General features: G+C 47.9%; 1 protein-coding gene across 5 annotated transcripts in view; it reads left to right on the plus strand.

Moving 5' to 3' along the window:
- EIPR1 (EARP complex and GARP complex interacting protein 1) overlaps positions 1–27,909 on the plus strand; it is a 198,054-nt gene that overhangs the window by 130,498 nt on the left and 39,647 nt on the right. For all 5 annotated transcript variants that reach the window (XM_006112048.4, XM_075923545.1, XM_075923546.1 and 2 more), the window contains one exon: positions 3,388–3,487. In XM_006112048.4, the coding sequence (XP_006112110.2) occupies positions 3,388–3,487 (100 nt within the window). The remainder of the gene's footprint in view (positions 1–3,387; positions 3,488–27,909) is intronic.

Below are 27,909 nucleotides of genomic sequence, written 5' to 3' on the forward strand. Positions count from 1 at the left end.
ACTTATAGTTTCATGTATCATCACATGTTATTCTACTCAACAAAACTCTACCTTCTCAACCCAAGGCTCGTTCCACTAGAACTATGGCCACATCTACAGCCTTCCTACAAGGAGTATCTCTCAGAGATATTTGTCGAGCGGCCACATGGTCTTCCACCACTACATTCATGAAGAACTATGCAATTGTGCAACACATGGTAACAGACTCCTCTGTAGCTACTGCTGTTCTCTCAGGCCAGAACAGACCATGATTCCGGGTCCCACCAATTGGACAGGCTGGATACGGCTCTGGAGTCACCTAGAGTGGAGCACCCCTGGGGACTACTTGAAGAAGAAGAAGTTACTCGCCTTCGTGCAGTAACGATGGTTCTTTGAGATGTGTCCCCGTGGGTGCTCCATGTCCCGCCCACCTCCCTGCTTTGGAATCTTGGGTTCTCTTTCTCTTTGCAGATGACCGAACGGGTGAGAGGAACTGGTGGGGCCGGACCATGTGACAATAAAAGGCGTAAACGGCACGAGACACCAATCATGCATGTGTGGCCCGGCTAAGTACGGCTCTTGAAAGTCTCCGACCTGCAGTGCCGGGACGAGCCCAACACCTACAGTGGAGCACCTATGGGGACACATTTCGAAGAACCATTGTTAGTGCACGAAGGTGAGTAATTTCTTTTTTTTTTATCTCTGTTGCCAAATAATCGCTACAGAAGTAATTGGCAAAACCAAATTTCTTTTGCTAGGAATCAAAAATGTAATTTAATCAAATATGCCAAAATATGAATTGCTATACTCTTTAGTAATTAAAACAAATTGAATTTAAGAAAGTCAGAGATATTTGATGGGCTCCTCATCAGTTGGTGTGAGAAATACTGTCACTGTTCCATGATCTAATCATTTGCAAAATATCAGAATTGTTATTACTGGTTGCACCTCCCAAAACCAGCAATCTCTGGTTCAGCAACATCCATGGTCTGGCACTACCACAGGTGTTCCTGAATCAGAGAGCCCAGTAGCCTAGTGGTAGGAGGGCTATCCAAAAGCGGGGCTGGGATGAAGCAGCAGAATGGGACAGGGGTTGGAACTGATGGCAACCCTGAGCAACATGCAGCAGTGGGGCTGGAACTGGCAGGAGCCTGTGGCAGTGCAGGACCGGGCAGTCAACAGCCTGTGGTAGTGCAGGGCTGGAGCCAGAGCCCCAGGCAGCCAGTAGGAGCAGGGCCAGAGTCTGCGGGCTGCCATAGCGCAGGAGGTCAAGCCCTCAGCAACCTATGGCAGCAGAACAGGAGTCGGAGCTGGCGGCAGACCCAGTAGTCAGTGGTGGCATGGGGCCAGAGTTTGCCGGCTGCTGCTAAGCCAGAGCCTTTGATAGCCCCCAGGAGCCAGCAGCAGTGGGATGGGAACCAGAGCCAGTTCCCACCAGCCCATGGTAGTGTGACCAGGGCGGGAGCCAGCAGCAGTCCCTAGCAGCCTGCTGCACTGGGGCCAGGATTGGACCCACAGCAGTGTAGTGTGGAGCTGGAGGCTGTGGCAGCCCATGACAGTGTGAGCTGCTGGAGCCTGCAGACAGCCTCCAGCCAAGGTAGCAGCAGCAGGGCTGCTCGGGTCTGGGAGTAATAAGGGGCTCCTGGAGCTGACAGTGCTGAGAGTCCAGGACAGAGGGACTGTGGCAGAGAACCTTCCCTGGTCCAGCAAATTCCCTGATGTGGGACCAGTCAGGTCCAACCTGTAGTCTGTTTGTTTAATTTTGGTTGTAGAAAGTCAGGAATGAATTTAATCAGATATCAGTTATAGTGCATTAACATTTTATCCTTTTATTGTTTATAAAGTGCTTTTAATCTTTTCAAAGAACTAACACATGTCTTATGGAACAGAACTATATGGAATGACATGTCCATTATGTAATGTAGATGCCAAGTTTGTTGTTGTTGAAGCCATGTTGGACCCAGGATGTTAGAGAAACCTGGAGAAGAGTTCTGAGTAGTTCAGAAGCATGGCTCTTTAATCAGCAGAAGTTGATCCAATAAAAGATATTGCCTCTCCCGTCTTGTTTCTCTGGAGATTAGGGATGTTAGGGGGTCTCTCTCAGACCCACACACTTCCTCCCATACCCCATCTCTGCAGAGCAGGGAAGTAAGGAGACAACAGAGCATGACGGTTTTCCTTGTCTTAAAGCTGCAGTCTCTGGTAGCTGACCTCTTAGTCTGAGGCATGCAGACACACATACAGACAAACAGACTTCCTGTAATTTCCAGGACACAAGAATCAAATCATTGCCATAAAAAAGTGATTTTATTATAAAATAAAAGATATACTTGATAAAGCATACTTGGTTGCTAGATGTTACAGAACAACTAAGGAAAACAAATTAATACACAGAGAAAATCTCTGGAACAGTTCTTGGATAGTAAATGAGGAGAGGCAGCATAGATTCACACAGAGCAGTTCAAACCAAACCACAAAATAAAGAAATTCCCTGATCACAACTAGATTCACTTTTTCCCTTTATTTACTCACGATCCACTCTTTGTTCAGTTCACTCCCATGTCCCAAATTCCTTGGAGTCATGGTAGTCCTGTTTGGGTTTAAATCATTCTGTGTCTCTCAACTCCTGGTTTAACTCTTCCCCTACAAAAAAAAGCCTTATACAATTCAAATTTGAGCACTTTATTTCTGTTGGTTCTTCTGGCATTCTGCCAACCCCCTTGATAGCTACCTGAGTTTAACCCCTTAGTTAGTAGGTGTGGGCCAGCACTCCTCCTATCCATCACACTCTGATACAAAGGCAGAAGTGTGAAGTGGCAGGGGACTCCTCATGAGTGAGGCCGGAGTACACTGGCTGCCGCCCCCACCCCTGTAGAATAGTCAAGCAACCAATAAGAATTCATGAGATTAGTTGACTACTCAATTAACTGATATTTAACACCCCTAGTTAGAGCTCAGACAGTGAATGGAGCAAACCTCTGTCTGACTCGTTGACTGTGAGTGATAACTGAACAGCACTTCTTCTTTCCTGTGCCACAGACTTTATATGTGATATTGAAGCAGGGCTCTTATGTATATGAACTGCAGTAGAGGCAAATTAAGGTTGTAGGAGCTACTTTAACTCTGGCATTTCCTCACTTTTGAGTGCTTTTCTTTAGCACTATAAAAATACATTAATGTTGTTGAGGGTTTTTTTTAAAGTAATTAACTACATACTGACAAAGATGGTCTAATTCTGCTCTTCAGATAAAATAGACTAATTGATGTTGAAAATTATGGGAGTTTCATCATTGTGTTTGCGGACAGATTTAGCGCCACAGAATTAAAATGGCCGACAATTGCATGACTTGATTGTTTTGTTGTTGTTTTTTTCATGTGTTTTATTCATATTATATGTTTGTTTTACAGTGTTATATGGGAGCCAATGGGAGATGGTAAAAAGCTCATTTCACTGGCTGATAACCACTTACTATTGTGGGATTTGCAAGAAAGCTCAAGCAATGCTGTGGTAAGAAAAGTTACTTGTAAGTTATGATGTGGCTGAGCATGCTATATAGCAAGTGTCAGATTAGTTGTATTTTGGTTTGATTATCACGTATATCAACATTTTCTAAGGATTCTCAAATATATGGCTACTAACTTTCAAAAGTGAATTTTTTACCTAATTTCATTAAAATCAGCATAATATTTTTTCTAACAACCTTAAAATAGGAGTGAAGCTTGTTTGAGACTACCGTAATGTTAGTATGAATTAAATGTGATAATTCTGTGTTTATGGAACCTTCAATCTCCTTTTCTTGTTGCACCTCATGGTCACCAGGCTTTCTCTTCCCTTTCTGGCTGCAGCTTGCTGAAACAGGCACTCTGGCCCCTCTTTGGATTTCAGTGTTCTAGACTTAGATAATTTTTGTGTTTCTTCTCTCCTAACAACAATTATTTATTTATTTATTTATTTATTTGATCTGCTTGAATTACCCCTGTTACTTTTACCCCTGTGAGTCTAAAGTCAAATTAATTTTAATAAAATAAAGATCACTAGACAAATTAAAGAAAATCAAATTAAATAAAAAATCAATGGAATAAAAGGTTATTCTTAGGATTGGGTAAGATGAGTTAAATCCTGAAATTATTGATTTAAATATTTATTCATGTATGTCTTAGAGCCCAAACAGAGGGGGAAGAGGGCTGAGGAGAGAGATTTTTACAGATTCTGACCACTAGCATTGCAGGATAGCAAGTCACTGTCTCTGTGTGTCAGCGCTGAAGTTATTTCTTTATATTATTTGTGGTACATAGCAGCCCTACTCATGTACCAGAATCTCATTGTGTTAGGCGCTGGATAAACATATATAGATATAGAGGGTGTGACTAGACTACACCTCTGTGTCGACAGAGAGATGTAGATTAGGCACGTCAAAATTGCTAATGAAGCAGGGATTTAAATATCCCGCGCTTCATTAGTATAAACATGGCTGCCGCTTTTTTCCGAAACGGAGCTTTTTTTTTTTTTTTTTTTAAAAAAAGGCAGTCTAGATGCGGATCTATCGAAAAATAAACCCTTTTTCGACAGATCCTGTAAACCTCATTTTTTGAGGAATACAGAATCTGTGGAAAAAGGATTTATTTTTCGACAGATCCTCGTCTATACTGCCATTTTTTTTCAAAAAAGCTCCATTTCGGGGAAAAAAAAGTGGCAGCCTTGTTTATGCTAATGAAGTGCAGGATATTTAAATCACCGCTTCATTAGCAATTTCGACATGCTTCATTTGCATCCCTCTGACAACAGAGGGATGCAATCCAGACGTAGCCAGAGTGAGCAACCGGGAAATACCAGTAAACAGTACAGGCCGGTATTAAAGAGTGATCTCTGCACACCAGCAGTCAAGTTAAGTTAAGCTTTTTTAGTGTTGCCTGATTTAGGAGGTTAACAGTATTAACTTGAATAGTGAGGGTTACAGGCCTTCCATTTAATATGATCAAAAGATAACAAGGGTCTTGTCCCAAAATCAGGCTACACACAGTATGTGAAGAACCCTCAGGGATATGAGAGCATGCTCAGACTGAGAAAAATTATTTAAAACTTTATTAAGATATATGGAATAGCAATCAAAGGATGAAATAAATCAGGGTTACAACTGCAGTATTATTATTCAAAAGGTACATATGGAAATTTGCTCTACTCTAATTCATCTGATGAAGTGGGTCTTACCCAGGAAACCTTATGCCCTAATAAATCTGTTAGTCTATAAGGTGTGAGACAGACCAAGGGCAGCTGGCTACAGTAGCTTGGTGGAGGGTAAATATACAGGAAACTGGGTCAATAGTTTCTGTTCTCTGAGTGAACTGGCTAGGCACTGCTGCCATGTAATCAAGGTAAGCAGGCACCTGTGGCCAATTAAGAGATTTCCTGAAGCAGCAGGTTAATCAGGGCACCTGCAGCCATTTAAGGCCTGCTGGAGCCAGTTTAAAAGGCTTCCTCTCAGGAAGGTCCGAGGAGAAGGCCAGGGACTGGCAATGAAGAGGTGCACTGAGGAAGCTAGGGACTGCGAGTGTGGAAGAAGACTGTGGAAGATCAGGAAAGATTTCTTAGATACTAGGGAGAAGGTACTGAGAGGGAACTTTTGGGGAAGTGGTCAAGGAAAGGCAGCAAGACTGGGAGTGGAGGGAATGTTTCCAGTTGTCATTGTCGTAGGCTATGTCTACACTCGCGGCTTCTTGCGAAAGTATGGCTGTTTTTGCACAAGAATCTTTAGAGTGTCCACACTGCTCACCCACTCTTGCACAAGGAAATTTACAGTACAACGTGGTAAGAGAGGGCTTCTTGCGCAAGAGCTATGCTCTTTTCTAACAGGTATAAGCTCTCTTGCACAAGAGGGTAGTGTGGACGCGCGGCGAAAGCTTCTTGTGCAAGAACTGGCCTCCGGGAAAACAACACAGGTGGCCTCTCCGACACTCCGTACACACAATCAACACTCGCTGGTTCCACCCAGCTGGCCTCCCCTTAAAGGCACAGGCAGCCAGCGGAGCCGCGTGCCATGTGCAGCCCTGGGAGCTGCCAGAGGGAGCAATGGCAGCAGCTCAGCCACAGGCAGGTCCCTCAGGCCCCACCCAGGAGCCACCCCAGAGCACCCAGCAGGCCCACAGGGGCACCAAGCGGTGGGCTCCAGGCTGGGGGACCGCCGAGGTCCAGGCCCTTCTGGACCTCTGGGGCAAAGGAGGCCCTTCGGAACTCCGGGTTCAGGTGGTGGAATGCCAACATCTTCGCCCGGATGGCTCAGGCACTGGCCGCACAGGGCCACCCGGCCCGAACCCTGGAACAGGTCTGGGCTAAGGTCAAAGACCTGAGGCTCATCTATGTGCAGGCCAGCGAGAGTGGGGGTGGTGGACCCACTGCTTGCCCCCACTACCACCGCCTGCACAGTATCCTGGGCAACAAGGGGGCCAAGGCCCTGCAGGCCACAGTGGACTCAGCCGTGGCCACCCTAGTGGTCCACCCAACAGACCCGGAGGAGGAGGAGGAGGGCAACCGGTCCACTGATGAGGAGGAGGAGGAGGAAGAGGACGGTAGACAGCAGCCACGACGTGTCCCGGGCCTCCTTGGAGGCTGGCGAGGGATCATCTGGTGAGTGTTGCGTCTGCCACTCACAAGTGTGCAGGGGGAAGTAGAACCATGAGGTGGGGGAGAGGGCGCAGCACATGGCACAACCTGGCTGGATGCTGCGCAGCGGCACGCAGCATGTCCATCCTCGTGCAGCCAGACTGAGTGGCATACAAACACGGTAGCCAGCCCCAGCACACGCCTGGGACACCAGGGGTCATGCATACCCAGGCTACGGGTTGGGGGGCCAGCTGGGAGCAGCCCAGCCCCAAGGTCGCAGGGCGGACCTCACGCAGCCCCATGGGTGTTGCATGCAGCATGCATCCATGGTCACTATGGGACACATTAGCTGCCCCAGGAGAAAGCACAACAGGCCCCCCACCACCACACGTGGCCCCCTCCCAGGAACCCCCGGACCACCTCAGGCCCCCCTGCTGCCCCTAGGGGAATCCCCCACGCTGGTTTTACCTGTCTCCAGGCGTTGCGGCATGCATAGTGGCACAAGGAGAACACGGGTAGCCTGGAACACCATGGAGCAAGGGTCACTGACCATCTTGCTGTCATCTACTTCCTCTGCCGTGGGACCCCCTGCCAGCGAGGGACCTTCTAGCCCCATCCTGCCAGCGCCAAGGAGCCAGGGCCCGTCGTAGTGCTCCCGGGATCACCAACACCTGCTCCGCCGCCACGTCTGCGCCATTGAGCGCATGGAACGCTCCCTCAGCACCAAGATACACGCAGACGCGGCGTGGTGAGAGAGGTTGTAGAGCCAATATACAGAGCAATGTGACCGCCTGTATGCACTCCTGGGCACAATCGCAGAGTGCATGGGTCCTGCGCTGCAGCACAGAGTGTCCAGGCCCCTCCTTCGCTTCCCCCCACCATGCCCAGCCCTCCCCCCGCTTTTCCCCCTTCTGTGCCCCATCCTGCGGCCCCCCTTGCCGTGCCCATGCCCCGTCCTGTGGCCCCCCCCAACCTCGGCACCTCATGGTGCAGCCTGCCCTGACCCAGCACAAGGGGCACAGGCGCTCCTGCACCCGTGGGGATGGGAGAGACCTCCCCTCACACCCATGAGGCCTTCCCAGTTCAGAACCCCTTCCTTCCCCATCCCCACAGTCCATCCCCTTTCCCTTGTAAATAAAAGTTAATTTATATGTTAACTAAGTGCATGTTATTTATTGGGAGGTGAGGGAAGGGTGGCGGGACGGGGTGGTGATGGGAGTGGGAAGTGGGGGCATGGGGGCAGCCTGCAGTCCGAGGTGTTGGCACAGCCTACTGTGGGACCTGGCCCAGCATCACCTGGAGGGCTTCCCGGATCTGCACCCCGTCACGGTTGGCTTGCCGGGTGGCAGCCATCTGGGACTGCTGGTAGGCCTGGCCCTCACCTGCCATCCATCCTGGGAGGAAGGCCTTCCCTTTCCCCTCAATAATGTTATGCAGCACACCACGCTGCAATGACCTCTGGTATGTGCTGCACCCCCAAGTCCAGACAGGTCAGGAGGCACCATAAGCGTGCCTTCAGATGGCCAAAGGCACACTCCACGGGGTTGCGGGCCTGATCCAGGTGGGTGTTAAAGGTGGCCTGGCTGCGGTCCAGTCGGCCCGTGTATGGTGGCATCAGTCAGGCCATCAGGGGGTAGGCCCCAAGATGCAGACCAGCATCCTGACGGCCCCTATGGTGAAGTCCCGCTGGGGGAAGTAGGTGCCCGCCTCCAGCCTGTGGCACAAGCCTGAGTTCGTGAAGATGCAGGCGTCATGGGCCCATCCGGATCACCCCACATAAATGTCCTGGAATCGGCCGCGGTGGTCCACGAGTGCCTGAAGTACCACCGAGCAGTAGCCCTTCTGGTTGATGAACCGGGCCACTCAGTGCTCCGTCACCCGGATGGGGATTGTGGGTCCCATCTATGGCTCCCCCGCAGTTCGGGAACCCCAGACTGGTGAAGTTGGCGAGGGTGGCATCCAGGTCACCGGGCGGATGACCCTCTGGAGCCACATGTCATTGATGGCATGGACGAACTGCAGAGGGGCACATGGGAGCACAGGGAATGCACAGAATGAGACACGGTGGGTACATGGGCCCTTGGGGTGTGCTCGCCCTCCCTTTGATGGCCCTTCCCCCCACGCAGGCCAGGGCCCTATGCGCCCTGGGGGTTCCCCCCGCACTAGCTGGGCTGTGTGCAGTAGGGACAGCATAACCCCCCGGATGTGGGGCTTCCCTCTGCCCCTACAGCCTCCCCTCTCCCCCGGTCTGGCCCCTTCCCTCCCCCAGGACGAGCGCCCGGTCCACAGAGGGCCTTACGTGCTGGACAACCGCGCCGACGGTGGACCTACCCACCCCTAACTGGTTCCCCATGGAGCGGTAGCTGTCCGGGGTGGCCAGTTTCCAGAGGGCGATCATGACCCTCTTGTCCAGGGGGATGGCGGGGCGCAGGCGGGTGTCCTGCCTCTGGAGTGCAGGGGCGAGCCAGGTGCAGAGCTCATGAAATATCCCCCTGCGCATCCTGAAATTTGCACCAAGTGCCGGTCACCCTATTGTCCCAGAACCAGGCACTTTCACCAGTCCCCACTGGTGTTGTGGCTCCACAGGCGCCTGTCAGTGGTGGGGTGGGGGTGCCTGACTGCAGCTGTAGCACTCATCTGGTCCAGCACATGCTGCCTGGTCTTCAGTTCCTGCTAGATCAGTGTAGGTCCCTGCAGAAGGACCTCCACAGCCTCAATGATGGCCATGAGGGGACATTTCTAGGTAGAGTCCTCCTGTGGCTCCATGGCTGTAACCAAGGCAGCAACGGTGCCCAGGGGCACTTCCCCAGGGGCTGAGGTAGAAGGCATGGCTGTGGCTCTGGATGTCTCAGTGAGGTGCCTCAGCATGCAGCCGCAGGGAAACGGCTGTCCAGGAGTCCCTTTAAGCCCGTTATCCAGTGGGGGTCCAGGGCATGCCCACAGACGCCGCTGGTGACCTCTTGACATGGTCGAAGTGGTTCCTGGGCCAAGTTCTTGCGTAAAGGCATCCCGCCAGTATACATGCTTTCTTGTGCAAGAGCTCAGCATTCTTGTGCTGCACTTCTGGCCAGTGTGGATGTTTTCTTGCACAACATGTTCTTGTGCAAGAAGCCGCCAGTGTAGACATAGCCCTAGTGTCCCTCAGCTGAAAAACAGAATAGTGGGCGGGCCTAGGTTCCCCCAACCCTTCCCAGATCAATACAGAGTCTTCCCCTGACATGGGAGGACCAGGCCTATAGAAGGGTTTCACCCCAAACTATGGGCTAGCTTAGTGGTCACCAACTGGTAGGTCGGGATCTACTGGTAGATCTTGGAGCCTCTGACAGGTGATCCTGACTGATTTGGCCAGGAAGCTATCAAGTGTTGGAACTTCAGTTGCTCCTCCATCCACTGTCATGCTGTTCATGCCCTCTGCTTTGGAGCTGCCCCCCCCCCGGGAGCCTCCTGCTTGCTGTGCAGGTTGTGGGAGGGAGAAGAGGGGAGACACTGATGTCAGGGTATCTCTTCCCCCCCGACTCCTGTGCCTGATCTCCACACAGAGAGACGGGGATGGATGAAGCTTTGCAATGCAAATCTGTCACTCACACACTGTATGTGTTTCTCTTTCACACACACATTCTCTCTCTCTCACTCTCACTCTGTCCTGTACTCTCCTCTTCTGACCCAACACATACATGGAGGGTTGTTGTTACTTTGACTGCTTGCTGCTATTTTTGGCTTTTGACGGGTCTGTGCGTTTCATAATTTTCATTTCTCTTACTCTTATATTTGATTAGGATTTGAGAACTCACTACTCAAATAACCTGTCGTGGCTGGAGTAATTATCCCTGTGGTAACTGGTGCTCCTGAACGTGACTGGCATGTCCCTGCAGCCCCTGATAGAGGCAGAGCAGGGGGTCTCCACATGCTGTCCTTACCTGCAGACACTACTCCTGCAGCTCCCATTGATCAATAAACCATGGAACCATGTCCAGTAGAAGCTGTGGGCTCAGTGCCTATGGATGAGGGGCAGCACATGGCTCCATGGAACCATTGGGCTGTGTCTACACTGGCCCCTTCTTCGGAATAGCCATGCTAATGTAGAACTTTGGAATAGGGAAATGCACGGGGGATTTAAATATCCCCCGCGGGATTTAAATAAACATGGCCACTGCTTTTTTTCCGGCTTGGGGAAAAGCCGGAAAAGAACGTCCAGACTGGCGCGATCCTCCGGAATAAAGCCCTATTCCGGAGGATCTCTTATTCCTACTTGCATTTCCCTATTCCAAAGTTCTAAATTAGCATGGCTATTCCAAAGAAGGGGCCAGTGTAGACGTAGCCTTGCTGTACATGCCAGCTGCTTTCAGTAGTGGTGCAGGGCCAGGACAGGAGTAAGCCTGCCTTAACCCCACTGCTCCATCACCCAGAAGCCATCTCAGTTAAACGGTGCCCAGACAGAGCCTGCTTCCTGAATCCCTGTCCCAGCCCTAAATTCCATCTACCTTCCATCTTCCAGCCTCCTGCCCCAGGCATGAATACCCCTGTACCCAAATTCCTTCTCAGAGCTTGCACCCTGAAACGCCTCCTGGACCCCAATCTTCCACCCTGGGCTAAGCCCGGAGCCCCTCCCACACTCCAAACTCCTTGTCTCAAGACCAGAGCCTGTACCTCAACCCCTCAGCCCAGCCTGCTGAAAGTGCATGAGTATTGGGGAGAAAGGAGTATGGAGTAAGCAGGTGAGGCCTTGGAGAAGGGGTGGAGCAGAGGCAGGGCCTCTGCCCCAGACATGAATACCCCTGTACCCAAATTCCTTCTCAGAGCTTGCTATGAGTACACTTACTCCATAGGCTGGATACATATAGTATGTTTGTATATATTGATGATATACACATATATATTAATAAGAACATAAAAATGGCCATATTAGGTCAGACAAACGGTCCATCCAGCCTAATATTCAGTCTGCTGAAGATGGGTAATGAGATAGCCTTGTGGATGTTCGTGGGGAGTATCTTTCAAGTGTGTTGGGCTGTGACAAAGTGGGAATGTTTTGTAATATTTTTGAGCATAGTAAATGCATCAGTTTCCTCTTTATGGTGCATTGTTACCCAGTGAGTAGAAAAGGACTGTTTGCTTTCAGAGCAGGCTAAGTGACAGAGTTAGAGCTGCTGCCTAGCTGCTTGGGTTTGGTCTCCATATGAATGGAGCATTTGAGAAGACAATAGCAAATCCAGTCACCCAGACATTGACACCTAGTAACTAACAACGCAGAGGGATTTGGATTTCTCCAACTCTCAGCAGGGAGACTGAGGGCTTGTCTACACTTCACATCTGTCAGCAAAAGGCAGTTTTTATCAACAAATCAGTGAAGGCATACATACTATAGCGCTCCTTCTGACAACAAAACTCTCTTTGTCAACAAAAAGAACCACCTCTACAATAGGTGTAGAGCTTTTTGTGACAAAGGGTACGTCTAGACTACATGCCTCTGGTGACAGAAGCATGTAGATTAGGCTACCGGACATAGTAAAATGAAGCGGTGATTTAAATAATCACCCAATGGGAGCTGCGATCACCCATATCTGCAGAGGTGCAGGTAAATATAGCAGCGGTGGCGGCACACTTGGGCTAACCCTAGTGAACAGTCAGGTTCTATTGCCCACTCCTGATCTATACTGATACTTGTTTACCTATATGCCTCTGACGACAGAGGCATGTAGATTAGGCTACCGGACATAGTAAAATGAAGCGGTGATTTAAATAATCGCCGCTTCATTTAAATTTACATGGCTGCCGCGCTGAGCAGACAAACAGCTGATGAGCTGTTTGTCGGCTCAGCGCGATAGTCTGGACGCTCCCCTGCCGACATCAAAGGTATCTGTCGACCACCCAGGTATGCCACCGCTGCTATATTTACCTGCACCTCTGCAGATATGGGTGATCGCAGCTCCCATTGGCTGTGAATGGCAATCAGCAGCCAATAGGAGCTGTGATCCCCTGTATGTTCAAAGGGGCAGGTAGATATGGTAGGGCGGGGGGCCTGCCAGAGGCTAACCCTGACAGAATGGATCCAGCTTGTGAGCTGGTATTTGCCCACCCCTGGTCTAGATACTGTGTTTCAGGGATGTGAAGGTGTAGCTGGTTAACTGGTAAGCCTCACCCTTAATAGTTCAGGTGAGGCTTACTGGTTAACCAACTGGGGCTAGAGCAGCCTCTATCCACAGCAGGCGGGGGTTGCTCTGACTGGGCTAGAGCAATCCCTGCCTGTGGCAAGGGGGGAGGGATCATTCCAGCTGGGTTGGAGCACCCTGTCCCCACTCACACACTCCCGGCAACCCTCTCCCCAAATCAGTTAACCAGTTAAACAATGTGTTTAACTGCTTAGCCAATTAAACAGAATTTTGCATTGCTACTGCATTTATTACGTTAAAATAATTGGCCTCCAGGAGATATTCCACAATCCCCTTTGTGATCATTGTGATCACTGTTTTGAAATTTGCTGCCCTGCATCAAGCTACCTTTGCATGTGTCCATTCCCTTTTATATTCCTGGGAAGCTTTGAAATTCTTCTGCATGGAGCTGCTGCCCAGCTGAGCATGACAGCTCCTGGCAGAAAATGTACTCCTGCAAACTCAGAGGCAGCAAGAGGAGTGGGGAAGATGGGGGACAGGAGCCAGTGTTGGGGGGAGCCGACTTAAAAGCTGGTTCCCCCCAGCACCATCTCCATGGGGGGCAAGAGAGGCAGGTGGGTAACAGGAACCGGGTGCAAGCTGGAATCAGCTGATTGCTGGATCGCGCTGAGACCTATCAGCTCTTAATATATTTAAAAGGCTAAAGTGCAGCAGGAGAGACCCAGTGCCAGCTGGGACAGCTGACTCACAGCCCCTGGTAGGACCCTCCTGCTTTGTTTTAGACTTTTAAATGTATTAAGAGCCAACAGACTCTTACTACATTTAAAAGGCCGAGCTGTAGCAGGGTTAGCTCCCTGCTGCAGCTCCCCTGCTTATCAACTATTCAGCGGAATATCCATCGACCAGTTGATTAGTTCATTAAACTAAATTTAACATCCCTACGTTGCACTGCTCTCTCTGACAATGCAAGAGCTGCTATTGTGGATGTACTCCACCAACACAAAGTGCGTAGTGTGGACATGCAACCATGGTTTAATTACAGCGGAATGCCAGTCAGAAGCGAGCATTAATAACTGAATATCAAATAAAAGATGTTAAGTAGAGTAGGGATTGATTGTGAAGGACATTAAAAGTATATACAGTTTGATTGATGTAATAGAGAAAAAGAAACCAAGGGAGTAATTCAAAGAGAGGGATGATGTGGACAAACAATGTAGAAAAATGATCTTTGCAGCACATTCTGAATGCATATATGTGAAGCAAGATTGTATTTGTCAAAGCCAGAGAAAAAAATGTTGCATCAAGTTGTGAGATGAGGTGAGAACCTTTTGGTTATACTCTGATGTTGCTTTAGTGGATGGGTGTGAACAAAATCCCATAGGAGCATAAGAATTGCAGTACTGGCTCACACTGTCTAGTTCAGTATTTTTATCTTTGAAAATGGCCAGTACCAACTGATTCAGAAGTTGTAAGAAGCAGTTCTTCTTCGAGCAGTGTCCCATGGATGCTCCACTGTAGGTGTCGGGCTTGTCCCGGCGCCGCAGATTGGAGAACTTTTCCAGCCGTAGTATGCCGAACCGCGCATGCACGAAGCACGACTCGTGCCTTTTCGCGCCATTTGTGTGCATGCAGTCCGGCTCCCGCCAGTTCCTCCTGACCATCCTCGTCCGTGGATGGACTAACACTTTCTCCTCAGACTGTCAGAGTAAGAGAAAGGAAGAACTCAAAGAATTTAGATAGATTAGTTCTTATTTAGTTCTTAGTAGTTACTCATCAGTTAGTTAGGGTATGTCTACACTACCACCCTAGTTTGAACTAGGGTGGTTAATGTAGGCAACCGGAGTTGCAAATGAAGCCCGGGATTTGAATTTCCCAGGCTTCATTTGCATATTGCTGGGCGCCGCCATTTTTAAATGTCCGCTAGTTCGGACTACACGCGGCACGAGCTAGGTAGTTCGGATTAGGCTTCCTATTCCAAACTACCGGTACACCTCGTTCCACGAGTTCGAACTAGGGTGGTAGTGTAGACATACCCTTATTTAGTTATTTAGTCGTAGTCGTTCTAGTTTAAAAAAAAAAATTTCTCAGAAGTTACCTCTAAATAGTTTTCTTATCAGTCGTCGGAAGAAGAAAGACGCAACTATGCCGGGTTCGCCTGGTTTTAAAAAGTGCAGCTCATGCCGGGAAGCAATGCTCGCCTCCGATGGCCACGCTCTCTGTATCATGTGCCTTGGTGAGGACACATACCTCAGAAGTGTCCTCACTGCTCCAAACTCACCGCGAGAGCAAGGAGGGACAGGGACATGAGGCTTAAAATGCTCCTCTTTGATAGGGCATTACAGCCACAAGATATGGCAGCTGCTGTATCATCAGTGGATCCTTCGGCCAAACCATCTCCGAAGAAGGCGAAGAAAAGACCATCGCCTTCTTGCTCTCTTCCCCTGACCGGGCACCTCCGGCTCGCCACCTATGCGTGGCCCGCTGTCACATTACTGAGTTGGAGGGAAGCAGCCAGATCGCTGCTGCACCCCTAGGTGGGGGTGTTGGCCCCAGAAATTGGTATAAAGGGAGCCATGTGGGGTATTGAATGGGAGCTTATTGTTTGTTGATCTTATGTACGCTATTTATGTGAGTATATAATGTCTGTGTGTGTAGGTAGGAATCTGTAATCTGTGTGGAAGCTGAATATTTCTCTGAATGTGGTTAAGCATTGCTATGGACAGGCTGAGTAGCGAAGCCCTGTGGAACAATGGCTTTCAATAGGCTATGGACACACCCAAAGAATGGGTCACCTGAGGGCAGCCAGCAGGGAACATAGAGATTGGCCTCTGACCAGGTGACTTGCTGCATACAAGAAGAGGCCAGGGAGGAGGTATAAAGAGGCCATGCGGTCGATGCCATTTTGTTCTCAGCTCAGCACTTCATCCCAGAGGCAGCACTGCAGGGATTGAAGAGCCCAGAAGACCTGTGAACCCATCCTGATCGTAGGATGTGCAATAAGAACTTTTAAACCAGCAGCTGTAACATCTCTGCTAGAGCCTGCATCGAGAACTGGGAGATTCGGTGCATGTAACGTACTGTACTTTAATAACCTTACTCTCATGCTTTTCTTTCCTGTAATAATAAACCTTTAGATATAGATTCTAAAGGATTGGCCCAGAGTGATTTGTGGGTAAGGTCCAGAGGGTAAATTGACCAGGGATCTGTGGCTGGTTTCTTGGAACCGGACAGAACTTGTTCGGGGTAGGTGGGATTGGGTGCTAGGACCCCCCACCTGTGTATGAGGCCCGGGGCCATCTGGGGCACGGATATTGCTGGGGTGTCGGAGGGGTTTTGCTCGGGAGACTTCAGGCAGGTTGCTGGAGCGCTCTGTGGGACTGGTTTGTGGCCTGTGTGGAGAGGTCACCAGTCGGGGGCTGTAAGTAGCCCCGGATTCGAGCAGTTTGCCCTGAGCGGACGCCCTCAGCTGTGCCCAGACACGGCCCAGTCCGTCACACCCGCCTAATGCGAAGCGCAGTCATAGCACTTCGGCGCCGCATCCCTCAATTCTTTCAGTACCTAAGATACCATCATCACCGAAGCTTTCCCCGGTACCGATGCCGCACACGGCACTGAGAACAATCTCCGTACTGTCTACGAGTGCAGCACCAGAAGCAATCTCTGCACAGATGGCCCTCACTGCACCGATTGCCACCTCAGCACCGACCAAACTGCCAGCACCAGTGTGCCTCTCGGCACCGACAGATTCCCGGGCACCGTGCCATTCACCAGCACTGAGTGACTCGCCGGCACCAAGTGAAGCTTCGATACAGGAATTCATCCTGGCTCTGGAGGATGTTCCTCCACAACGGTCACCGGTCCCTCGCGACGCGACACCGCGCCTGGCTCCAAGGGTAGAAGGAGAAAAGTTTATACGACCCTCTACCCTAATCACATCTTCACCAGAGCAGACTACTGTAGCCACACGCCGAAAATCTCGGAGAATCATTACACCATCTCCTACCCCGGATCATACCAATTCTCGCCGGAGCCACCTTCTCCTTCATCGGTGCATTCGGCTCAATCCATGAGGCATTCATGAAGAGTCTACCGCTCTCCACACATCTCGCCAAAACACTGTTACCACCGGTCGCCTTCTCCACCCATGAGGTCCAGGAGAAGATCCTGATCTCCTAGGTCTCCATCAGGCTCGGGTCACTCAGGATACTATGGTTCCCATAGATGCTATTATTACAGCAGATCACCGCACCGCTCCCGTTATTATCACAGGTCGCCTCAGCATCACCGTTACTATAGGCACTATTCTCATTCTTCTACCCAGCATACATCAATATCCGATTCTCCACATCGGTCTCACATATCATCCAGCAGGGAACATCAGTCCTTAACCACCAGCAACCAGACCACCAACTCCATCAGGTATCCTGCCTTCCCAACCACCTGAGCACAGGTCGTACAACAACAACATTCCATTCAGGATGAGCCTCAGGATCGGTCCCCCACCGATCAATCCTCCTCCTCACCTGATGGTTCAGTATTCCAGGGAGACACATCACCGTCGGACGATCTCTGACAATTCCAAGTCCTTTTCAGGAGAGTGGCGGACTCATAAAACGTGCAGATTGCAGAAGTCCAGCAGAAGTCCCACCATCTGCTCAGAAATTTATACCCCTCACATCAGGCCAAGGTGGCTCTCCCACTGGATGATGCCATCCTTGAGATTGTGGATGATATATGGCAGCTGCCAGCTTCTGCACCAGCCACTAACAAAAAAGCAGACAAAAAATATTTTGTCCCAGCAAAAGGGATCTAATTTCTCTTCTCCCATCCCCAACTGAATTCTGTGGTTGTCGATGCTGCCCAACAAAGAACGAAAGGCCTGCAACAGAGACCTAACGTGCCGGACAAAGACATGAAGCAGCTAGACCTCTTTGGGCGAAAGGTTTACTCGTCTGCTACTCTTACGCTCCGTATGGCGAACTATTCTGCATGATTAGCTAATCATAGCTTTGACAACTATTCAAAGCTAGTGCCCCTGATGGAACATCTACCCGAGAGCAAGAGGGAGGTCCTCAAAGCGGTAGTCCAAGAAGGCTATGCAGCTTCCAGAACAGCTCTTCACATAGCTTTGGACACAGCGGACACTGCAGCGCGTACCACAGCCACATCTGTGGTCATGCGCAGGGCATCCTTGCTACACCAGTCAGCAGTTCCCAAAGACCTTCTTTCCAAAGTCCAGGATCTACCCTTCGATAGGCAGAATCTTTTCTCTGACAAAACTGATCAGGTTCTTCATTCCGGTAAAGATTCAAGAACCATGCTGAAGACCCTAGAGATGTATACACCTCCTTTTCGTCGTAAGAGGTATACTCCCTATCAGAAACAAAGACTGTTTACCTTTCAGCCATCCAATACAGACAGCAGGACCAGCAATGCAACCGGCAGCACCAGCAGAGAAGAAAACCTCAACCAAAACCATCTGGCAGTCTAACTACCAAAAAGCATATTTCTATGGTTCCAATTAGGCACAGACCATTTCCATTACAGGGTCTTGCCCTTCTGTCTCTCATCAGTTCCCAGGGTTTTCTCCAAGACTCTGGCAGTAGTTAAAGCTTACCTGCGTCGTCTTGGCATAATGATATTCCCTTACCTGGACAACTGCCTAATCAGAGCTCCTTCAGCCGCAGAGGCGCTGCATGCGATGCACCTCACAAGAACAGTTTTCGAGGCCTTGGGCTTGATCCTCAACGTCCTGAAATCGGCCATGATGCCCCACCAATCGATACAGTTCATAGGGGCACACCTCAACTCAACCAGCGCATGTGCTTTCTTACCAATGACCAGATTTCAAGCGATGCAAGACCTCATACAAGCCATTACCACCAGTCCCAAGCCATCTATACTTCAATGTCTTCAGCTTATGGGACACATGGTGGTCACGATGTACGTCGTCAAACACGCGAGACTACACTTGCATTGTCTCTAGCATTGGATAGCTACTGTTTATACTCCAAATGCTCGAGATGTCCACAGATGGGTATCAATTCCCCCTCACGTCAGAAACTCTCTAGCTTGGTGGACGGTTTCCAAAAACCTGATGTCGGGTGTCCCCATTCATCGCCAGCAACCGACAATACAGCTAACCACTGATGCATCGTTGCTAGGGTGGGGTGCGCATCTGGAGCACAGTCAGGTTCAGGGGCTTTGATCCCCCACAGAGTCGATGATGCATATCAATTTCCTGGAATTGCAGGTGGTACGCAATGTCTGTCAACACTTTCTTCCAAAGATTCATGGTCAAGCCATCTGAATTCTTACCGACAACACGACTACAGTATACTATATAAACAGGTAGGGCGGAGCCTGAGCCCGGTCACTTTGTGCCGAGGCGATCACTTTATGGAGTTGGTGCATCCACCACAAAATCTCCCTCATAGCAGAATACTTACCCGGTCAACAGAACACTATGACCGATGCGTTGAGCAGGCATTTTTCCATGAAGCACGAATGGGAGCTTCACCCGGACGTGCTCTCAACCATATTCTGTTCCTGGGGCTTTCCAGCAGTGGACTTGCTTGCGACACGCATGAACGCCAAATGTCCCCAATACTGTTCAAGAGCGATAATCGGACAGGGTTCCAAGAGGGACGCTTTCCTATGCGATTGGAGCCATCATCTACTATATGCATTCCCTCCCACACCTCTAATTCCCAAAGTGCTAGAAAAGATACTCATGGACAGAGCCACGGTAATCTTGATAGCTCCTTTCTGGTCAAGACAAACATGGCTTCCTTACCTTTATCAAATGTCGGTGCGTCGTCCGTATTCTTTGCCCAAGAGACACGACCTTCTTTCCCAGAACAACCAGCGTTTGTTCCATCCTCAGATCGATCTTCTGGCATTGACAGCCTGGTTCCTAGTTGGTTTCAACAAACAGAGGTGATTTGCTCACAAGAGGTCAAACACATCCTTCTACACAGCAGAAAATTTTCCACAAGATCCACTTACCTTCACAAATGGGCACGGTTTTCTGCATGGTGCTTGATGGCATGTTTGGATCCTTACTCTGCTCCCATTCACCGGATTCTGGACTACCTCATGCATCTCAAGGACTCTTCTCTCAGTTGTGCTTCCATTAAAGTGCACATTGCCGCAATCACCGCTTTCCACCACTTTGTGGAAGGATATTCCGTTTTCTCTCACCCAGTGATGCGGCATTTCATGAAGGTCATGACTAATCTTTTTCCACATCACACACAACCAGCGCAGCCATGGGACCTAGAGTTAGTTCTTAACGCGCTAACGCACAAGCCCTTTGAGCCATTAGCCACGTGTGATTTGCGCATCCTCACAAAGAAAGTTATCTTTCTGATTGCCATAACCTCTGCAAGAAGGGTTGGTGAGTTGGCTGCCTTATTGGCTATACCTCCATACACAGTGTTTACCGATCAGGGAGTCAACCCACTTACGCACTCAACCCATTTTCCTCCTGAAAGTGAACTCACAGTTCCATATTAATAAGCCGATAGTACTTCCCACTTTCTACCCTAAGCCCCATACCTCTGCAGAGAAAGCACGTCTACACACCCTTGACGTCAGACGTGCCTTGGCTTTTTACATAGAAAGGACTAGATCCATCAGAAAGACAAATGCGCTTTTAGTGTCTGCAGCCAAGCGTTCTAAGGGCCACCCATTATCAGCACAGCGCATTTAGTCGATTATAGCGAACTGCATAAAGGAATGCTATGCGCTACATAATAGACCACTATCACAAAAACCGAGAGCCCGTTCAACGCGTGCAGTCGCCGCATCAACTGCATTCTTGAAAGGCGTTCCGCTAAAAGACATTTGCAGGGCTGCTACATGATCTTCAAACTTCACCTTTGCCAAACATTATGCCATTCCCAACCTTCACCTACCAGATGGGGCAGTGGCAGCAGCGGTGCTGTCCACGGCCACAGCACAATAGCTCCGAACCCTCCTCCTCTCAGGAGCTACTGCTGTGAATTCACCTACAGTGGAGCACTCATGGGACACTGCTCGAAGAAGAAGTTACTCATTCTGTGCAGTAACGATGGTTCTTCGAGGTGTGTGTCCCATGGGTGCTCCACAACCCGCCCTCCTCCCCTCTTCGGAATTCTCATTTATGTCTTTCAGACCAACAGGATCAGGAGGAACTGGTGGGAGCTGGACTGCGCACACACAAACGGCGTGAAAAGGCATGAGCCGTGCTTCGCGCATGCACAGTCTGGCAGACTACAGCTGGAAAAGTTCCCTGATCTGCAGCGCCGGAACAAGCCCGACACCTACAGTGTCGGAACAAGCACCCATGGGACACGCATCTTGAAGAACCATCGTTACTGCACAGAGTGAGTAACTTCTTCATATGGGATCATCTGTCCTCTGCTTTCAGTGTAATCTTGATCTCTAATAGAGATTTGATTAATCCAGAAACATGAGGTTTAATAATCCCTCCAAAACTTTTGTTATTAATTATTAACTCTAGATGCACTTGATGGTCATATAAAGACCTTTTTAATCTTATTAAATTTTTGGCCTCAACAACTTTCCGGGGCTCTAAGTTCCAAAGTTTAAGTATGATTTACCTTCTCTCTACTGTTCATTATTTTCTGTATTTTATCACAGTTCCTCTTATTTGTCCCTTTCCTAAGGTGAACAGTCCCATTTTTTTCAGTTCTTGTTTATGAGAAATTTCTTTCATGCTCTTCAGTTTTCTTTGGTCTTGTTTGAATCCCCCCGTACTTCTGCAATATAATTATTTTAGATATGATGACCCACACTTCACACAGTGTTATAACTGAGACCGCATTATTAATTGATACAATGCTATTGTTTATTAGTTTTAGTCACAATCCCATTCTTTATGTATCCTAACATCTTGTTAACTTTTTTGACTGCAGCTACATACTGTGTAGAGGTCTTTTATTTGACCCATCTAGAGCAGTGGTTCCAATCTTTTTGATACCAGGGACTGGCAAATCCACTTACAAACTTTTGGCAGACCAGTAACATTTTATTTGCAGACTTGCATATTCATTATTTGCAAATATGCAAATAAAATGTTACAGATCTGCCAAAAACCCTAGCCTTGAGTCCCCTGGTGCCAGCCCTAACTCCTAGAGCCGCACCACCGTTCCACGACCCCCCAGCATCAGCTACTGACCCAAGAATCCCCTGCACCCAACCCCTGCCAGTGCCAACTTCCTGCCCTCAGAGCCCCAAATGCCAGTCCCCCACCACTTAGAGCCACAGCACCACCAGACCCTCAGTGCCAGCCCCATTGTACCCAACCCCCCCAGAATTTCCGCCATCCTAGCCCCCAGTCCTCAAAATTAGCCCCATCCCCAGGGCCCCCCAGTGTCAGCCCTGCTCCCAGAGCCCTCCAGTGCAAGACCCCCAGCCCCAGAACCCCTCAGCACTAGCTCCAGGCCATTAACAGTTCAGCCCTAGAGGCGCAGGGCCACTTAGCCCATGTGTGTCTCGGGCTCGTGGCACCCATCCAACAGCCAGGTGGTACTATCCCAGCTGACACTCACTGGTTTGAGTCAGGAAGCCCGGCTTCCCCCGCACAATTCTGACTGATGCTGCCGCCTGTGGTACCCCGGATGTTGGAAAGCAGCCAGACACATGGTGTAGGGTGAAGCTGTCAGGGAAGACCTTGTGGGGGAAGCCGGGCCCTGCCAGAGGAGGAGCAAAAATCGTGGACATCCAGTGTGGCTCCCATGGCCTCCTAACCTGATCCTCCTTGGTAATATCAATAAAGGCTGGGATGCTCATGACTGCAAAGGTTCTGCATCCTGGTCTCGAACATGCTGCCCACAACAGAGAGGACATGGGGCAGCCGCCCACCACAGATCCCTGCCAGCCAGGCTATGTGCCTGCCACCAGAGCTGGAACCAAGGCTGGTGAGACTGTCTCAGCAGGGACAGCCTTACTGCGGTCCAGCTTCAGCCGCGACACATGCACTATGGGAGGCTGGGAGGAGAATTTTTAGTGCATGTGCAGGTATACACCTTATAGAAAATGGAGCTCCTCAGCGGATGGGGCTCATTAGGACCTAGGGGTGTGTCCTGGCAGAGTGCTACAGCGTAGCAGGCAGGGGTTCGCAGGTAATCACTGATCTAGAGTAACACTCAGATTCATTTCTTGAGTGAATTCAATTAATTAGAATTCTATAATGTATATAAGCAGATTACATTTTTCCATCCAGTGTTTGTTAATTTACATTCATCAGCATTGAATTTCATTTGTTATTGTATTACCCATTCAGCTGGCTTGTTTAATTCTTTTTGAAGTTCTTTTTAATTTCTCTGATATGTCTGACCAAAATAACTTTATTTCTGATACAGTTAAAGAACCATTTTTTAACATCATAAGCTATTTGCTCATAAAAATCAATTTTAAACCTTATTCATTGCTTATTTCCTGCCTGCCGTACTTTATATTCCTATTTATTGGCTTCATCAAGATCAGATTTAAACTTTGGAAGAATTTCTGTTTGGCTCAAATAACATCTCAAACCTAGCAATTTATACATACTGATGTACTTCTTCATTTTCCTGGTTCCATTTTTTTCACTGTTAAACTATCTTTTGAGACTGTTTTGTTTTTTATAAGTAGCACTCATGCCACTTCTAAAAGTTTTACTTCTTCTATTTTTAATTTTAGAACCTTTTTGAATGAAGAGTTTCATTTTATTGAAATCTTCTTTCCCAAAGTTTAGTGTCTCTGTCACTTTTTGGTCTATTTGTTCCAAGAAGCAGTACTGAAAGTGTCAAGAGATTGTTTCTCTAAACTTTTTTCTCTTGTGCCATTTGGCTGGTTTTGGCCATTTCCTCAGTAGTTGAAGGTCCCCCATTATTATACATCTCAGAGGGGTAGCCGTATTAGTCTGTAACTAAAATAATGTAAAAAACAATTAATGGTCCTGTAGCACCTATGGGTGTGCGAAGACTATAGGGTTTTTTCAAAAAAGTGGCCTTTTTTCAAAAAAATTCCCCTGAGTCCAGACTGCTGCCGCCTTCTTTCGAAAATAAATCAAAAGAATGCAGCAGTCTTTTCGACCGCGGAAAACCTCACTTTACGAGGAATAATGCCTTTTTTTTCTAAAGTGCTCTTTAGTAAAATGGCGCTATGTGATGCAAACTGTGCTTTTTCAAAAGAGCATCCAGACTGCCTGGATGCTCTTTTGAAAAAGCAGCTTGCTTTCTCAAAGGTACTGGTTGTAGTCTAGACGCTCTTTTTCGAAAGAATCTTTAGAAAGAATCTTTTGGAAAAGCCTCTTTTGAAAGAGGGTCGCAGCCTAGACTTAGCCTAACAAAAAGTATAGATAGTGTCATGAGCTTTTGTGGGCACAACCCACTTCTTCAAATAAATGGAGCTAGGGGCACAGAGCTACAAATGTATAGCAGAAAAAGAGGAAAGAAGTGGAGGGAAATGCAAATATTCAAATTTGACACCTTTACCCAGGGATTGAACAAAGACATTTCTTGGATGGGCCATTATATTCAATACCCATATGACATCAAAAGCTAAGAATCGTACACTTACAGCCCACTCTCTTAGCCTCATTTAGCACTGACACTTTAATTGACACATTTTTTTCCCTCTTCCTTGCAACTCTTTTTCTGCTATATATTTGTACCCCTGTGTCCCTTGCTCCATTCATCTGAAAAAGTGGGTTGTGTCCACGAATGTTCATGATAGTACAAGTTGAAACTCTCTCGTCCAGCAACATCCCTGGTCCAGCAGGACCACAGATTTTGCTAGACCCAGAGAGTGCTGGCCAGGGAGGTTGAGAGCAGCAGCTGAGAGTAGAGCTGGTCTGGTCAGCAGCAGCTTGCAGGGCCAGTGACCTAAGGGCAGGGAGCCCTGAGAGCAGCTGCCTCCCTGCACAGGGCTGAGAACCCTGGGAGCAGCTGCCACCCCATGTGGGGTTGGGGGCAGAGAGCCAGAACCTTTGGAGTGGGCTGGGGGCAGCAGATCCAAGCAGAGCCGTAGGAGGTCAGGCCTCCAGGTTTTCCCATGACAGCAGCTAGGAGGGGAGCTCTGGGAGAGCCCGGATACCTGACCTCCCCTGATCTGGCAAATTCCCTTGTTCAGAATCACTCTGGGTATGTCTACACTACCCTCCTAGTTCGAACTAGGAGGGTAATGTAGGCACACCACACTTGCAAATGAAGCCCGGGATTTGAATTTCCCGGGCTTCATTTGCATAAGCGGGGAGCCGCCATTTTTAAAACCCCGTTGGTTCGAACCCCATGCAGCGCGGCTACACCGGGCACGAACCAGGTAGTTAGAACTAGGCTTCCCAGTTCGAACTACCGTTACTCCTCATTTCACGAGGAGTAACGGTAGTTCGAACTAGGAAGCCTAGTTCGAACTACCTGGTTCGTGCCCCGTGTAGCTGCGCTGCACGGGGTTCGAACCAGCGGGGTTTTAAAAATGGCAGCTCCCCGCTTATGCAAATGAAGCCCGGGAAATTCAAATCCCGGGCTTCATTTGCAAGTGCGGTATGCCTACATTACCCCGCTAGTTCGAACTAGCGGGGTAGTGTAGACATGCTCTCTGATCCTGAAGGTGCCGAACCAGGGAGGTTCAACCTGTATCTATATTCTTTTGTTATTCTATAATGCTACAGGACCATTCATTGTTTTTAAGGCCCGTTATTATAGTTTGTTAGATTTTGCTGCCTCTCAGCATTGTGCCTGTAATTTCCTTTCCTTGATTAAGAGGCCAGTAGTATAAATCCCACTAATATATGTACAGTCACATCTTGGCTTTGTTTCCATATACATTCAATTGTGTGGTTCTGTTCACTCAAAATATTTATCTTTCTAGATTCTGTGATAGCCTGTAGATACAGCTGTTTGATTTAGTGTCTTTCCTGTATGATTTGAAACCAGGTTTATAGTGTTCAGTATCCCAAACCACCTGCATTGCCATTTTAGCTGCACAGTAATATTTTATATTAGCAAATTGACAATGAGATTTGATTAAATCCAAACCATTGAAAGTTCATCAGTCTGTGTTCTCTGGCATAATGCCCATTTTGTTCACTTTTATCAAGGGACATAATTGGTGGCTAAGTTGCCATATTTTTCTAATTTCTTCTTATGTAACACCCAGCTCTCCTTAGGAAACTTTAAATCTCTTGGCAAGCTCTTTAAAAAAAAATTTTTTTTTGAATAAGGACTATTTGCATGCAGTAACTGTCCTCCTCTGATTGAAATATTGGGTTCTTTCAGACGTGTTTAGCATTTCCTCTCTTCCTTCCATGTTCCCTTTGGGCAGCTCTGTCTTCCCTTGCTTCAGGTTCTCTTGAATGTTAATTAGACTTTCACTGTTTTAGCCCCTCTCTGACACAATCTTAAAGTTTCCATGTTTCACCTAGTTCAAGTCTTTATCAAATACAGTTTCTTTGGGAAATTTCTTTCTATTTGTCCAGTCTGTCATTAGTCATACTTTCTTAATAAAATATTTTCTAATGAATGTTTGATTCTTAGTTTTTCCCCTCATTTTTGGCCAGGATTCTAATTACTAGGATTTGTTGCTGTCAGATACTGTGCACTTGCTTTTTTGTTTCTGCTAAGTTACCTTTCTTTCACTGTCATGCAGACATTTGCAAATATGCTTATTTTTTTGGTCTTTCCTCCATCAACAGTATTCCAATATCTACCAATGATTTTTGAGAACAATAGACTTTTCACGAGCTTAATCTAGCTAGTTAAACTACAACAAAGCCATTATTGATGATACTAAATTCCTTTGTAAAGCACTTTGAATCTACCAATGAAAAGAGCTACATAAGTGATACATATTATTTAATCTCAGCATAACTTTTGAAATCAATATTTATATCATTAAAGCAGTATCCAGCTCCTGATTCAAAAGACTGCTGAGCCATTAAATTTTTACTTAGTGTTGCTTAGCTTGTATATTTCATAAATTCTGTTACTTTCAAAATAGAAGGTATGTCTGTACCGCATCAGCGATTGATAGCAGAATAATGGCTCCGGGGGGCAAAGTCAGTGAGAAAGGAACAAAGGAGATGTGGTCAATGAAAGCAGTTATGTGCTTGCACCTGAAAAATCTTAATAACTCAATTTAGTGTCAGTGGTAGTCTAAAGAACAACTCAATGTAAGTATGTAGCCAGTAGTATTTCAATAAATAACTGAGTTGTTTAGATTGCATCATATTTAGATGGTCTGTGAAAAGCCTTAGTTTGAAAAGGCTAAGTATGTCACTGACTTTCTCAGGAGAAACAATAGAAAGTTCCATCAATTTCCTCATAGCCCATTTAAAATATTCAGATAAATCATGGCGAGCACACTGCTTGCATCATGAACTTTGGAAATTCAATTATTTCTGATTAATTTTTTCTCTAGGAACCACTGTTCTGCCATGATTGGTCTTCTGCTCCCAGCAGTTTTCTTAGTGACTCACTTAGATGATAGTTCCTTCTTCAGTGAACCAGAACCCATTTGTGGGATAGGGGTTCACCTCTGAATTTTGGCAACTAATAGGGGCTTTTCCCCTCAGAATCACAAACTTTACAGCATTTCAATCTTGGCAAAAGTTTATCAGTTGTTATAAAGCTGGTATGTTTCCATCTAGGTCGATATTGTCTTGAAGTATGCCTTAAGGAACCGCCTTAATGTCTTATTTACTATGGCCGTGTCCAGACTCAGGGGTTTTTTCGGGAAAAGTAGCCTTTTCCCGAAAAAACTTCCCCTGCGTCCAGACTCAAGCCGCGTTCTTTCGAAATTATTTCGAAAGAACGCGGCTTTTCTTTCGATGGCGGTAAACCTCGTTTCACGAGGAAGAACGCCTTCCTTCGAAAGTTCCTCTTTCGAAGGAAGGCGTTCTTCAATGTAAAGAGGCTGTCTTCGAAAGAGAGCATCCAGACTCGCTGGGTGCTCTCTTTCGAAAAAGCGGATTTTTCTTTCGAAAGATCCGCCTGCAGTCTAGACGTGATCTTTTGAAAGATGCTCTTTCGAAAGATGCTTTCGAAAGAGCATCTTTCGAAAGAAGCCTGCAGTCTAGACATAGCCTATGAGTCCAGTTGTATGAGATTCACAGTGAGTCATAAAAACCTTTTTATAAGACCTAAATTAGATTTTCTAATCCTTAAAATAATGACAACTTTAAGTCAAATGTTTTGTAGGCTTAAATATATTGTTGAGCACTATTGGGAAGCT

The sequence above is a fragment of the Pelodiscus sinensis genome, chromosome 3, assembly GCF_049634645.1.
Source record: "Pelodiscus sinensis isolate JC-2024 chromosome 3, ASM4963464v1, whole genome shotgun sequence".
NCBI classification, from domain to species: Eukaryota; Metazoa; Chordata; order Testudines; family Trionychidae; genus Pelodiscus; species Pelodiscus sinensis.